Raw genomic sequence first — 15872 nt, forward strand, 5'->3', positions numbered from 1 at the left:
CATCCCCAGCTGGGGAAGTCTCCGTGGGAGTCTGTACAGGGATGATGTATAAAGCCCAAACAAGCGAGGATGACTTCTCCAGCATAGGTGGGGTGTATAACATGTTTGTGCATGTAGGAATAAAACTCCCATGTGCCTTCCAGCCAAGAATCACAGTGCCATTCTCAACCACTAATCAATGCAGTCCCACAGCACCCCATGAGCTAGGGAAGTGTTGCTTTCTTTCCCTGTTTTACAGATGAGAAAACTGAGGCACAGAGAGGTGACTTGACCTATCCAAGGCCACACAGCTTGTTGGTGGCAGATCTGAGAACAGAATTCAGCCTCCTTGGTTCCCAGTCCTGTGCATTAGCCTCAAGCCCATCCTCCTCTGTTTCATCAGTGTTCTTTGTGCTACATTATGTTTGGTTTTTTCAATGATACCAGCTGCTCCCTAAACCTGTAAGGGAAAGGGGAACGTTCAGCAGCTTCAACTTGATCCATGGTGGTTCATGTTAGTTGTTCCCTGCCTCATTAGCCATCAGTGTCGGGTGCCTGAAAATGTACCCATGAGCACCAGGGAATTGTGCTCTGAGTCCTCCCGGAGGTGCCACAGAGAGTCCCACAGGTCTGGTACAATGGGCTGGAAAGTGTGAACCCTTCTCTTCTGGACTTTGCCTCCATCAGGTCTATCAGAATGCTGCTGCTAGACTCATCTTCTTGGCTCTTCGCTCTGACTAGGGATTTGGGTACACAGGGCTTTATTGCAGACTGACTGTTGGTTTTTCTAATTAAAATGGGCTGTGTCCACACAGCATAGTTCTTCCAAATCAACTGTGCGAATTGGATAATCCACTTTGAAGTGGTTTAGGCTCATTTCAAAATGAGTTAATGTGGAGAAATGTTCATATGGACACGTCTGTATTTTGGATCAACTTTTCAGTCTTCCCACTGATATCCCACACTGCATTGCTTCACGCCAGGACTGACTTGTCTGTGTGTGTACACTGTCTGCTGTGCTGGGCTCGTGGCAACTGGATGTCCCCATGTTTAAATGGTGGGGCACAGATTCCACACTCCTGGAGTGTTACAGCAAACACCTGGAGATGAGCAGCACAGGGGTTTCCTTGCAATCTGGGGAGAGGAGCCAGTGCAGTCATGCCTAAACAGCAGCCACCCTGAGGAGAAAATATACATGTGTACAGCTAAGCAAATGGCCGAGAGGATCCATCCTGGGACATGGCTCAGTCCTGCAACACGGGGAAGGTGCGTCACTGGCAGGATGACCAAGAGGGGCTGTCCTGAGATGTGGCTCACTCTTGCAACACAGGGAAGCAGTGCTGCCGGCAGAATTATAAGAACAGCCAAGGACAGACATGGCCTGACAGTGCTGCAATTACCTACCTCTGCTTTAAGGAGTTGGATTGGATTTTCCCAGGTACATTGAGGATAGTGCTAAAGGCACCAAGGAAAACCCCAGTCCCGACCAGGACACGGAGGAGGAGGAGGTGGTGTCCCCAGAAAGCCAGGATCTCTTCTCCAGGCTAGAGCCTGACCAGACCCCCAAGGAACAGATAGCCCTCAGGAGGACACAGCCTGATAGTCCTGGGCAGAGGGCCTCGGCCAGTAAGTATGATGTGCTGTATTACAATTAAACTGTGTTGATGGGGTTAAAACTTTGTTCTGGGAGCCCATTAGTTGCCACCATTTTGGGTAGATGTGAACTCTGCTTCTGTCCCCCTCCTCTCATGCTCAAAATGGTGTCCATGCCTCAGAATTAGAGTTCTGCAGGGTTTACTCCCCTGATATTTTCATTTCCCACACCAGGAAATTTTTCATCTGTCACACCAGGCCCCCACTCTGCAGCCCCGGTTCTGTCTTCCTTGTGGGCCCTTCTCCCAGTCGTCCACTGTGGACTGCCCCCAGTCCTCCTGCCACAGTCAAGCTAATGGTACCATGGTGGTTGTAATGTAGACATGCTTAGTGAAACATCACTTACAGGAAAGTAATACAATATAAAAGACTTTGCTTCACAGTTTAATGCCCTGAGATTCCAGCTCTGTTAGCATTTCATGAGGTATATTGCCTGAGTTAAATGCAGCGAATTAAACTCCCATCGTCTTTCTGAACCAGTCCCTTCTTTGCTCTTGGTGATCTGTATTAAGGTTACATCCTCCGACGTTAGGTGCACATGCAGTTACTAACACGGCCTCTGCAACTCCCCAGCCCAGGCAAACCTTCAAATCCTTCCACCTACCCCCACCACCCCACCCATGCAAAGCACTGGCTAAGCCCCCCTGCCTACTGCAGCCCCCCACCGCACCAACTGCCTAGGATTAGAACAGGAGTCATGTGCAAAGAGGGAGTAAGGTGAAGCTCTCCCCAGGTTGAGAAGGGACCATTGAAATGGCATTCCGAAACTGAGGAAAAAGCAACATTTTATCATTCCGATTCTGGTCCCTATGGCAATTATAATAACTACTTCTGTTTCTTGCTTCCCAGCTTCAGCCCCCGTGAACAGGACTGTTAGCAACTTCCACGTGCCGGACTAATCTCTGGGCCAGGGAAAAGAAGGCTGAAGACCATGTTTGAGGACCTCAGGACAGCATTGTCGAAGAGGGATAAGAAGCCAAAGGAGTGGAGGAAGTTCTTGCAGAGGGAGGACAGAGAACATGGAGAGAAAGAGAGACAGAGGCAGCTCCTGGAATTCACGCAAGAACAGACTGTCTTGATAGAGAACATGATGGCGCCATATTCTGCCACAGCCCCACCACCTCAACTCCAACCCACTCCAGCCCTGCAATCGGTGAGCAGCTGGGAGCAGCAGTACCCTTCCAAAACTCCGGCCACAGGCATTTCCCCACCCCACCCACCAGACTGAAAACAGCGAGTATTGGGAACCCTCCTTCGCCCCCATAATGACAAACAGTGCTTTCTTCCTGTGTCACTCCACACGCCAAGGAAAGACACTAGGCAGAAATCCTGCCCTTACATATGCCTGTGACTTGTGCTGCACTTCTGCAGCGTCCCATTGAGTGAAGCTTGCACTGTGTGCACTGTTCTATGTTGTGGTTCATGTTACGATGAATACATGGTTCTGATCAATAAATGTTGTTGTTTACACTATTTGATGTTCAGTAAGTGATTTTTGACAAAAGTTCAATAAACTTTCATAGCATACCACCTCTCCTATGCACATAATAAAATGCCCTTTCTCAAAACCATGGCACAAAGTATTTAAAAAGCAAAATAACCTTTTTTCACTAGCCCATACAGAGCAATGAAACCCTGCCACAATGCACAATCAAATTACATTGCAACATTTCAGCTCCTAGCCTCAAAGTAGGAGCTCAAGGCATCCCCTGACCTTGTGGCCTTGACAGTTTGCTGCAGTATGCAGTGGCCATTCATAACATTCTGAAAGTCTCTACCTCTTCCTCCCACCCATCAGCAAGGCTCTCTCCCTGCTCTCTCAGATGTGCAAAGCACAGCAAGGCAGTGATCATGAGCAGCCTCCCACCTCATCATGAGACAACGTTGTCTCCCTTTTAGCCTTCCATGCGCATACTCCAGTGTCATTCTGCAGCTACTCAGGCCAGAGTCGAACAACTCCCTTTTCCTGTCCAAGTCTCCAGCAGAAGGCTTCATAAGCCAGGGAAGTCCAGGGTGAGCTGGGTCTCCCACACTGATGAGGAATCACAACACCATTAATGTCCATAGCCATCCTGGAAGCAAAATTTTCACTTTTCATTAAATAAAGCTGTGTGTTTCAAAAGATCCTGGTAACATGGACTCTCCAGACCATCCCACTTATTATTGGTGAACCTGCCGTAGAGGTCAGCCAGGCCTAGGAGCAGCAGGGAGAAATACTCCTTGCTTTTGATGAACTATGAGGCCTAGGGAGAGGGGCAAAGTATAGGCATATGGCAATGGCCCTGAACAATTCAGAAACCCCAGCCATGCCGATCCATCAACAATCTCCTGTGCAGTGCCAGGCTTTGTGACCCCGGACATCAGCACACACCTCCATGACAGCAGCCCAGATGGCTGATCTACCAACACTAAACTGGTTAGCTACTGATCAGTAGCATTGAGGGTGGTGAGCTTCCTAATAGTGATGGTCATGCCCCTCTCCACACTGAGGGCAGCTCTCATGTTGGTATGATGCCACTGCAGCTCTGGGGTTCCTCGCAGATGTCTCGGGAAGGGCCTGTTCTCATCCTGAAGTTCTGCGTCCACTGCTGGTCACCTCAGGCCAGGATCATTATCCTTCCCCCCCCCCGTGGCCCCCCCAAGCCAGAGTTGGCATCCCAAACCCAGAAACAGCATCCTGTGGGGTGAAGCTGCTCCAGAAAAGCATTATCCACAGTTAGCTGCTCAGTTTCATCCTTCTCCTCCTGCTCTACCAAAAATAGCTCAGCAGCATGACAGCTGCCCAGATGTGTGATCACAAATACAGCTGCCCAGATGTGTGGTCACAAATACAGCTGCCCAGATGTGTGGTCACGAATACATGCGTGGCAGCCTGGGCCGCAGTACACAGCTGTGTTCCTTCTGTGCTGGCTGACAGCAGTTTGAAAATGGCACTGACTCTCAAAAACCACATGACTCCTGGGATGTGATGAGAGGAATCCTGGGAATTTGCTGCTCTGACCCCAAGACTCAGAATTCCAGTGCCTTATGGTAGATAACCCACAATGTACCATGAGAAAAATCCCAGAATGCACAGAGCCCAGCAGCGGGACAGCACCATGAAATACCCACTTAGAACACTGAGCACCTCTTCGGAAAAGAGTAAATGCCATGTGTACGCTCTGATTCAAAGAAAGTAGGTAAAAGCCGGCCACGTGCACACAGTTACTTCAGAATAGTTATTCCGCAACTGTTAGTGCACACAGAGCTAACCCACCAAACCCCACCATGCAGACAAGCCCAAGGTCAGTTCCTTCTGACATCCTACCCCTGGCTTCTCTGCTACCCCTCACACACAGAAAAGCTTCCTGTAAAAATTCACAAAGCTGCTACATTGCCCTCCTTGAGATCCTTGGATGGACCCCGAGCCAAGGGCTAGAGAGTGCACAGAGAGCACCAGTTAGACCTAAGGCCTCCCTTTTCTCGGTCTTGCCCAGTGTTTGGGTGGATAATGTGACACCACCCAACAGGTGTCTTACAAGAGAGCGTTCCCCATGGCAGCTCTCCCGGCCGCAGCTGAGGGGCGCAGTGTTAGTGAGCCAAAGCCCAGGTTTCACCCTCCAGCTGTGAGGTTGTACTCCAGACTCTCCAGAGATTGCCAGAGTCCTCCAGGAGTGGGTGAGGGGTGGAGCTTTTGTTGTTTCTCATGCAAAAAAACCCCCCAGAAATAGCCCCAAGTCCCTTCTCCGACCCACTTTTTTTTTTTTTTTTTGAGATACTTTGAGGTCGTATTTGTCCACCACCCAGGAGCAGAGCACGGACCCTGTCCTTGCATGCCCTGCAGTTCACCTTTAAAGATAAGCTCTTCAGGCACAACAGATTCGCACCTGCTGCTTGGTGCAGCAGGCTGGTTCTGGCCTGTCCCAGAGAGGAGACTTCCCCGGCATTAAGCCAGGGGAAAGCAGTGGCTTTTGTTTGCTTTAGCTAGCCAGGGGAGGAGGAGGTACAGGAGCTGGCTGTGCAGGCTGGAGTTTATGTGTTCAGCTCTGCTTGTTTCTGTCTCCAGCGGTGTTTGATCGGGAGCAGCACACTCTGAACCTGCCGGCAGTAAACAGCATCACCTACGTCCTCCGCTTCTTGGAGAAACTCTGCCACAACCTGCGCAGCGACAACCTCTTTGGGAACCAGCCTTTTACTCTGAACCATATGCAGCACTCCCACGAGTACAGCCACGACAGGTACCTACCAGGTAGGAGCTGGGGCTGGGGGTGGGCTTTCTGGTGTCCCTCGAAGCACCACATCCTAACCAGACTTTACCCTTCAGCTAAGAGATGGCAGTGGTACGGACGGCAGTGGTACCCACTGTTTGTGGGTTCACTGCACGACATCTAATGTCACTCTCACCCTCAGGATCCCCGATGCTGCACTTTCTGCCTGTACTTCCTGATTTCCATTTGTGCCAACAGATCTCCATTCATCTGTCTCACCCTCTCTGCATCGTCATTCCCTGCCTTTCCTTCGTGGCTAGTCTGAGAAATGTAACCTGATCTAGGTTACTGATCCATTTAGGAATTAGGCTAGTGAGAGACTTTGTGTAGAGAACAGAAAGGTGATCCCAGGCATTAGGTAAATGGAAAGTTTAACTAAGTCGTACCTAAATCATATCTGTCATGGCTGTGACTCTTGTCCCACCAGAAAGAACACCTGGTGCTTGGTGCCAGCAGAAAAGCTCAGTTTGTACCTAGGGACTGGGAGCCACACTGCTGGCGTATTGTGCATGGCTGGACTTTGCTTGTCTCGGCATAGCTGGTGCTCTCACTGTCTGAAGCGACACATCCTGGGCATGTTGGCTCATGCCACTGTGCAACAGAGACTAGGTTGCAGTATAGCTTTGCAATTAAAGTGCTACGAGGTAGACTCACAAGAGGACAAATAATGTCCCAGCAAGGACTAAATGGTGACACCCCACAATGCAGGAGGGATGGACTGCCATGTGGGAGCCCATGGCAGGCTGCTGGAGTCCTCTAGAGGGGATGGGAGAGGAAATCCCTCTCAAGCTCTTTATCTCAAACTCGATAAAGGTTCCAGGGCTAATGGGTCATCCTGTCCCTTTGCTCCACCTCTCCAAAATTGGTGAGTGACTAGCTCAGCAAAAGTGAAGGCAGCCCAGGATTCACATTGGAAACCACCTACTGTTGGCTATTGGCTGGGAACTAGGAATCTCCAGTGTGCAGAGGAAGCTCCTGTGGGGAATGGCTCTGGGAGGGAGGAAGAGTTGCTATTCCCGGGGAGATGGGGTCAGCATGACTCCTAGAGGAACAAGCTCTGATCTGGTGAAAATTTCCATGCCGTAACCCGTCCTGCACTTTTGCTGTGCCCTGCTTCCCCTCCCACCACCGCTTCCCAGGAGCCAGCAGGCCCGCAGAAAGGAAGGTGGGGCATGTTGAGAGCGGAGGCCCTATCAGCCTGCCCCTCAGAGTGACTCCATGCGGGGAAGGGTGGCTAGCAGCAGTGTGAAAAGGGTTTCTGGCTGCTAGGAGGCTGATGGCATCATCTGGTGGTGCTCTCAGGGGCTGGATCATTGGGCTGGTGGGAAGGTTTTCCTTAGTGGAGGTGCGGGGAGGACTGTGGAGGGGGAAGGGATCAGCAACAGGGAGTGAGGGCAGATCCTAGAGAGGTTTTTGGGGGAAAAACAAATAGGTGCAGCAGCCTCTTTGTACTGAGCCCCTTGGGGAGGGTTCAGATGGTTACACCAGGCTGCTGCGCAACGCAGCGGAGGAGATCGCTTCTCTAGCTCCAAAATCCTGGGAGGGGCATCCTCACGGGGACTGGTGTTGGGTCCGGTCATGTTAACATAGGCATTGCATTTCTGAGTGAGGACGGCAGATACTATGTTACTGAAATTCACAGATTACTCCACATTGGGAAGAGTTTTGGAGACCAGTGAAACCAGAGAAGAAAAAGAATTGAGTGAGGTTAGGCCCAGCAGATAATGATGAGATTCAGCCTAGAAAAAGGTTTCAGAGTAGCAGCCGTGTTAGTCTGTATTCGCAAAAAGAACGGAAAGGACTTGTGGCACCTTAGACTAATCCATTTATTTGAGCATAAGCTTTCGTGAACTACAGCTCACTTCATCGGATGCATTCAGTGGAAAATACCTAGAAAATTGCCTAGAAAAAGGCAAACTAAATACATCCTGGGGGAAATACAACCCAAATCACAAGTGAGAGCAGGCTGGAAACATTTGGGAAGCAGCAGCTTTTCAGGAAACCAAGAGGTCGTTGTGGGCAGTAAAGTGGATCTGAGCTCGCCATGTGAAATGTTGCAAAGAATCAGATACAAATCTGAAGGCATCTCATCACAGATCATCCTGCTAGATGGCCCTGCGGAGACTGTTCCTGGCAGGTTATGTACAGTACAAGGACCTTAGTGTTAGAAAATTGGAGCCATGCTGGAGGGAAGGGCATTTGGAGAAGGGCAACAGTGCTGACGAGGGAGCTGGAGGGATGGGTTTGAAGAACTCTGGGTATAACTGGGCCAAATAATGACTAAGGGATAGAGAATTTACTAATTGTCTAAAGCCTGCATATATGTAAAGGCTGCACAGACTGTGGAGGGAAGGAATGGTTTGGGGTGAATTGAGATATATAACCAGGAGAAACGAGATGAAATTAATTAAAGGAGGTGGAATGGCTACAGCACCTAATAGCTGTGTGCCGTCACCTATAGCTGATTTTCAGAACGTTGCAAAATTAAAATTAAATTTGAAGCCATCAAGATCCAGATGGCTCCCAGAGGTTTGACAAGCCGATGTGAGGTTCTACATGGGTCATAGATGATCCAGGCAGGACTGAATTTCCCAGGAAGTGTCTATTCCTAAGTAGGGCTTGTTCTCTTTTATAGACAGAAGCAGTTCATTAGACGGCACTCTGCAGGGACCAGGCCGAGGTACAAAGCGTTACTCCCAAGATTCCCCTCCATACAGCGCTCCTCTCTCCCCCAAGTTACCAAAGAATGACCGTCACCCTTTGGAAGGTGAGCACAGCATCGCTTCCCAAACCTGGCTGTTACAGTTACTCTTAACCAGTGTAGAATGATTGGATTTACAAAGCCAAATCAGCCATGGGTCCAGCAAGTCTGTTTTTCAGACTCCAGCAGGGGCCAGTGCCTAAGGCTTCATAGGAAGGTGAAGAAAATATAGCACCCCAAGCCAGAACCATGAAGCAACCCTTTATGACCCCTGCTTTGATCATCTTGTGCCATGAAGCATGAGATTTGACTATCCTTATTTTAATCTCCTATGATTATTATATGTTGTTAATGGTCATAAAATTATCCAGGCATTTTTAATCAATCCAGCCACAGTATTGTACTCCATGACCACCTGCTGTAGTGAGTGCTAGGGGGAACCTGCTATCCTTTTCCAGCCATTTTTCCCCCAACATCCCATCCGGTCCCTCAGTCAGCACCAATTAGTGCATGAGAGCTCTACCAGGATTTACCTCAATGAGCAGCATCCGCAAAATCAGCTAAGTAAACCCACCTGCCCAAACCTCTTGGTTCTCGGAGAGTTTCCTTTCAACTTCTAAACTGTCGGTCACATGAATGCTTGGGAGGATGCGCTGGGCCACATACCAAACATAGCTGGATGAATGCCCTCTTTGGCACTTGGTCCATACATTCATACAATATCAGGGCTGGAAGGAACCTCAGGAAGTCATCTAGTCCAACCCCCTGCTCAAAGCAGAACCACTTCCCAATTTTTGCCCCAGATGCCCTAAATAGCCCCCTCAAGGATTGAACTCACAACCCTGGGTTTAGCAGGCCAATGCTCAAACCACCAAGCTATCCCTCCCTCCATCCATCAGCCTGTGTGTGCGTGTGAGATATTTCCAGAGGGCTGGTGTAGCTGGAAGCTTTCTCTGCTTAAGGATTTGAGCTGAAAGATCCAGGACTGTAGAGCTTTCTCAGTCAGTCTTCGTGTAATGAGCAAATATGTGTTAAGCATCCTGTAGCCTTTAGACTAACAGATGTGCAGTGCTAATGGCCTTGATGTAAGGATGCAGACTGTGTTAGCCAGGAACGAGTGTGAGCATCAGATGCTCTGTTTAAATCCCTGTGTTCAGTAAACATTTGGAATAGAATCCATGTCTTGAATCAGAGTGAGTCTGTGCAGGCCGTTTTCAGAGGCAAAGGGGACTTTTCTTGCACAGTTCACTGGTCTGTAAAATTCCTTCCGGCCAACAGGTTTCCCAGGGAATAGAAATGAAAGTCACTTTCCTTTCACTCACTTAACCTTAGACCAGCTCCAGGCTATTACTGCAGCCAGAGCCTCAGCACTCAGGCTGACGTGCAGTGTGGTGTCCAGAAACACCCCGATGACGGGAACGATTAGTATGTAAGGCATCAGGGTGTTTAGTTAGTCGAGTAACAGCCTAGAAATAACTAGCAGCTAATCTGTCCTTCCAGAAGTGGGTTCCCCAGCTACAAGAGAGGAAAGCCCTTGTCTGCACTACAAAGAGAATGCTTGCGAGGGTTTCCAGTGCTGAATGCAGTTTGGCCGTAACCTCAGTTGCTTAAGTGGTGCTGAATGCAGTTTGATTTGGGGCTACGCATGCAGCTGACCTGTCATCAGCCCTAGCTCAGCTTGTAGTGTCCACAAGGCTTCGGACAAGCCTGCAGTGTCACTGTTCAAATGGCTCCTCTTTGTTCATTGCACAGGAAATTTGTTTTTCCAGCTTTCTTCTGTAAAAAATGGTTCATTTAATTCACCCAGAGAGAAAATGTCCTTCATAATAGGTTTACAATTAAAAGACATTCGCATTTGTCATGTTTGGTGCAAAATGCAGCATAGTCCAGGTGTTCCACTTTACCTTCATGGTGATCACGTTTGTCATGCGTTGGCAGGTTTGAAGGCTGGGAATGGTGACTGAATGCTGTGCCCACAGTGTCACTTCAGCACCTCCTGCCTGTCAGGATGGAGGCTTTGGCATGGTTGGAGAATTTGCGATCCAAATATTTTCTTCTTCAAAGAGCAGCTTGAATTCTGTGCTGGGACAAATGCATTTGATTCCCCTCTGCCAGCCTCCATTTCTAGATGAGACATAACAAGGCCCAGTAGCTGGCACTGCTGAGGCAGAGACCTGGCTGGTGACTACAGGCTGGTCTCTTGTACCGTCTCCTCAGGCTGTGTGGTTGACATGCCCCATGTTTCATGGCTAGCCAGGGTTGTCCCATCATCTCATCTGCTCTGAGGTTCCGAGGCCTGGGTGCATTGCATGGGTCGCTGCTGCTGCTTTCACCCCACACTCCTAGGCCATCACCGCACTGCACAGCATTTCCTCTAGCATCAGTACTGATCTCTGGTGCATTCCAGGTCTTGAGCCCCCCAGCAACCGCAGCTCTTGGGGCTGCATGGATTTCATCTCGAGCCAGGAAAGGCCCAACTGAGGATACAGCTTGCTTGCCATCTTCCCTCGGTTTCTCTCCTAGTTAGGGCTGGTTTCTTTCAAGTAGTTAAATTAGTGCAGCAAAATTCTCTCTCCAAAATCCCCAGTAAGGAAATACATTTTCCCTGAGAGCTTCTGTTCCTGGTACCTCCTTACCTGTATGGCTGGAGGATTCAGCAAAACAGCCAGGTTTAAGAGATGCATGTCTTGAGCACTACACTTTCCAGTCTCATGCCTTAGAAGCTTGGGGGAAGGGAATTTGCCTGATTCCTGCTCCCTCTGTCTTCAGTTGTCCCCTGGATCCATAGGGACTGGGAATCTCAGCTCCAGTCTGTGTATGGAAGAGACTGTAAGATTTTCCGGGGGGGACTCAAAGAAAGAACAAGTTCTTCTTCGAGTGGTAGCACATATAGATTCCAATTAGGTGTGTGCGCGCTGCGTGCACAGTCATCGAAAAGTTTTTCCCCGAGCAGCACCCGTTGGGTTGGCCGTGGAGCCCCCTGGAGTGGCGCCTCCATGGCGCTCAATATATGACCCTGCCGACCCAGCGCCTCCTCAGTTCCTTCTTACCGCCAGTGACAGTCGTTGGAACTTTGCAAGCTCTCCACGTTTCCCTAGTTTCTCTTTAGGACTGTTTGTATTTGGTGGTAGGTTAGTTCTTAGTTATTGTAGTTCTAGTTAGTAGTTAGTTAGCTGTTGGGCTTGGGAGTTTACCCTCCACCCCGACTGCGTGCTCCTTGGGGGACTTACAGGCTGAAGTCCCAGGGGTTCAAGCCCTGCAAGTCCTGGAACAAGCCCGTGCCAGCAGGCGACCCTCATGACACTTGTTTAAAGTGCCTGGGGGAAGCGCATCGGTCAGAGAAGTTCAGGATTTGTAAGGGCTTTGGCCCCCAAACCAAGAAGGAGCGGGACTTTAGACTGAAGCAGCTCCTTATGGGGGCAGCACTGAGACCGCAATCCACATCGGTGCGGCAGGACCCAGCGTCGAGTTCCTCAGTGCGCAGTGCCCTGGCGGCAGTGGTGGAGGCGGCAGCGTGGAAGGAGTCTGGTAGCTCCCCGGCACCGAAGATGGCAGGACTGGCCCAGCACCAATCCCATTCACCGGCGCAGAAGCAACACCAGAAGCAAGGGAGGAGTGGTTCCCTCACTTCAAGACCCACCATCAGAGCCATTCAATGGGGCGTGTCCCAGGGAGGAGCCCCCGGCACCAAAACTTTTGGAGCCTGCACCGTTGACTTTGGCCCCACAAGGGGGACCGTTGAGTCCGGTGCAGTTGGACTCCCCAGGTCCAGTGATGGAGGATGTATAACTGCCTTTCAACCCAGACACCTTTGAGGCCACCAGGGACCTCACAGCGATGACGGCACGGAGGTCCCTGGCCCTTTGCATCAAGCCTCTGATACTGCCGCAGGCAGCGCAGTCCCGGGGAAAGCCGGTGATGATCCTCCTTTGGATGCAGACTGCAGGGGGGAGGCACCGCTCAGAGTCCCGGCGCCAGTTGCACTCCTGGCACCAATCAAGGTCCTGCCAGCACTCCCGCTCACGGCGCAGATCGCCTTCGCGCAGTAGGTCCCGATCTCGGCACCGTTCATATCGGCCCCGATCCGGCTCTCTGCGTAGACCCCGCTCGCGGGACTGCTCCAGATCGCGGTACGGTTCCAGTTCACAACTCCGCTCCACAGCTTCATGGCACCCTGCAGCACTGCTTCCTAGACTTGCGGCACCGCTCCCTGGCTCAGCTGCACTCAGCACCGCCATGGTCATTGTGGTCCCAGTCCCCGTCTTCGGACTTGGAGACAGGTTCCAAATATTCGCAGCATCCCCGGCACAAGTCGGCGCGGGAAAGACCTGACGTCGGTGCAGGGCCATCGCCTGCATAGTGGCACGGCCAGCTGAGTGGCCATTTTGGACCTCATGGGCGTAGCACCAGGCCCAGGGTTCCCAAGTCCAAGGCCTCACACTCAGTGGCGTCCGAGCCTAGAGTGCTGGAGGCAGTGGCCAGTCGCCCCTCCCCTAAGGGTGCAGAGGAGTCTGCGGTTGCACCACCTCCTCTGGAACCCACCCCAGTTCCTGAGCCAAACCCTGGAGTGGCTGGCACCCATCTAGAGGTGGGACAGGAGGTCCCCAAGGACCAAGAGGGTCCAGAGGATCCAGTTCCTCCACTAGCATCCTCATCATCCTCCCCGGACGAAGTGGTAGCAGGCACCTCCGTCTAGGGGCCACCCCCTATAGATAGCCGTACCCACCAGGAACTCTTGCACAGGGTGGCACGAAATATGAACCTGCAGGCTGAGAAGGTGATAAAGCTGAAGGACCCTATGGTGGACCTCCTGGCACCAGAAGGGCCATCCAGGCTCTCTCTACCCCTCATCAAAACTGTCCAGACCAATGCAAATGCCATTTGGCAGAACCTGGCCTCCATCCCTCACACCGCTAAGGGTGTGGAGAGGAAGTACTTTGTGCCCTCCAAGGGGTTTGACTACCTGTTCACACACCCACAGCCTTGCTCGTTGGTAGTGTCAGCAGTAAATGAGAGGGAGAGGCAGGTTCAGCAAGCCCCAGCACCTAAATCTAAGGACACCAAGCACCTGGATTTATTCGGACGCAAAGTTTACTCCACAGAGGCTTGCAACTCAGGATTGCCAACCAACTTGCAATCCTGAGCAAGTACAGTTTTAACTCCTGGAACTCAATGCTGAAGTTTAGGGAGCTGGTACCAGCAGAGTCCAGGGAGGAGTTGGGGCAGTTGTCAAGGAGGGCAAGGTGGTGGCACGGACCTCTTTACATACCTCACTGGACACTGTGGACTCGGCAACATGCACCTTGTCCTCAGGAATGGCTCTGCGGCATAGTTTATGGCTGCAGGCCTCAGGGCTCCCGCCCAAGGTTCAGCAAACTATGCAAGACCTACCATTTGACGGGGTGGGCCTGTTTGCCGAACAGACTGACTCAAGACTGCATAGCCTCAAAGACTCCAGGCGACAATGAAGTCTTTGGGTATGCATACCCCGGCAACCCAACAAAAGCCCTTTAGGCCCCAATTGCTGCAACAGCGCCCTTATCCTCCTCAGCTGAGGCAGGATTTTTACAGGTGCAGGGGTAGGAATGGCAGGCGTAAGCCTTCCCATCCTCCGTCCGGGCAGGGCCAGGGCCCGAGTAAGCCTTGTCGGGCTCAAAACAGACATTCTTCTAGATGTGCTGCTCATATCCATTCCAGTTAGGTGTGTGTGTGTGCCATGTGCACAGTCATCAGAAAATTTTTCCCCGAGCAGCACCCTTCGGATCGGCTGTGGAGTCCCCTGGAGTGGTGCCTCCAGGGCACTCAATGTATGACCCTGCCGACCCAGCACCTCCTCAGTTCCATCTTGCCGGTTACTCCGACAGAGGGGAAGGTGGGCAGGTTTGGAATGGATATGAGCAACACATCTCGAAGAACAACAGTTACGAGAAGGTGAGTAACCATTTCTTCCTCTTCGAGTGATTGCTCATATTGATTCCAATTAGGTGACTCCCAAGCCTTACCTAGGCAGTGGGGTTGGAGTGATGGAATCGCTGATTGGAGCACTGCTCTGCCGAAAGTTGCATCATCTCTGGCATGCTGGACAATGGCGTAATGAGAGGCGAACGTGTGCACCGAGGACCAAGTTTCTGTCCTGCAGATTTCTTGGATCAGGACCTGGGCCAGGAACGCTGCCGATGAGGCCTGTGTCCAAGGGGAATGTGTTGTAATTGCCGGGGCTGGTGTCTTGGCCAGCTCGTAGCACATGCAGATGCAGGACTTGATCCAGGAAGATATTCTTTGAGATGAGACCGGTAGGCCTTTCTTGCGGTCAGCCACCGCTATGAACAACTGGTTCGATTTCCTGAATGGCTTGGTGCGTTCGATATAGAAGGCTAAGACTCACTGAACATCCAAGGAGTGCAGCCTCTGCTCACAACTACTGGCATGAGGCTTTGGATAAAAGACAGGCCAGAATATGTCTTGGCTGGTATGGAAATGGGAGAAAACCTTAGGCAGGAAAGCAAGGTGAGGTCTGAGCTGCACCTTGTCTTTGTGGAAAACTGTATAAGGTGGGTCAGAGATAAAGGCCTTTAACTCAGACACCGTTCTTGCCGATGTAATGGCAATTAGGAAGGCTACCTTCCACGAGAGGTAGAGAAGGGAGCAAGTCACCAGCTGTTTGAATGGGGGCCCCGTTAACTTGGAGAGGACCAAATTAAGGTTCCCACGCAGGAACAGGCTGTCTAATCTGTGGATGTAGCCATTCCAGATGCTTGAGGAACCGTCCCACCATGGGGTTGGTGAAGACAGAGCACCCAGCAATTCCGGGGTGGAAAGTTGAGTTAGCCATTAGGTGTACTTTTATGGACGATGCTTCCAGGCTTTGCTGTTTCAGCTGCAGAAGGTACTCCAGAATAAGAGGTAACGACGCCTGAAGTGGGTGCATATGATGCTGGTCACACCAGCAACTGAACCTCTTCCACTTCGACAGATACGTGGCTCTTGTGGAGGGCTTTCTGCTGCTGAGTAGGACCTCCCTCACCTGCTCTGAGCACAGAAGCTCAATGGGGTTCAGCCAGGAAGCTTCCAGGCCATGAGGTGGAGGGACTGTAGGTCTGGGTGATGAAGCCAACCATGATCCTGAGTGATCAGGTTGGGGAGGAGCAGCAATGTGACCGGGGTGTCGACCGACAGATCCAGAAGCGTGGTGTACCAGTGTTGTCAAGGCCACGCTGGTGCCACCAGATTTATTTCCACCCCATCTCTGCAGACCTTGAGCAGGACCTTGTGCATGAGAGGGATCGGGCGAA

General features: G+C 51.2%; 1 protein-coding gene across 18 annotated transcripts in view; it reads left to right on the forward strand.

The window, feature by feature from the left end:
• SCMH1 (Scm polycomb group protein homolog 1) overlaps window positions 1-15872 on the forward strand; it is a 115050-nt gene that overhangs the window by 80103 nt on the left and 19075 nt on the right. For 7 of the 18 annotated variants that reach the window (XM_043532410.1, XM_043532412.1, XM_043532418.1 and 4 more), the window contains 3 exons: window positions 5678-5860; window positions 7976-8068; window positions 8515-8646. In XM_043532410.1, coding sequence (XP_043388345.1) covers window positions 5678-5860; window positions 7976-8068; window positions 8515-8646 — 408 coding nt within the window. The remainder of the gene's footprint in view (window positions 1-5677; window positions 5861-7975; window positions 8069-8514; window positions 8647-15872) is intronic. The other 11 variants (XM_043532420.1, XM_043532421.1, XM_037881523.2 and 8 more) reach the window with 2 other exon arrangements.

Source organism: Chelonia mydas, chromosome 19, assembly GCF_015237465.2.
Source record: "Chelonia mydas isolate rCheMyd1 chromosome 19, rCheMyd1.pri.v2, whole genome shotgun sequence".
In the NCBI taxonomy this organism is placed as follows: Eukaryota; Metazoa; Chordata; order Testudines; family Cheloniidae; genus Chelonia; species Chelonia mydas.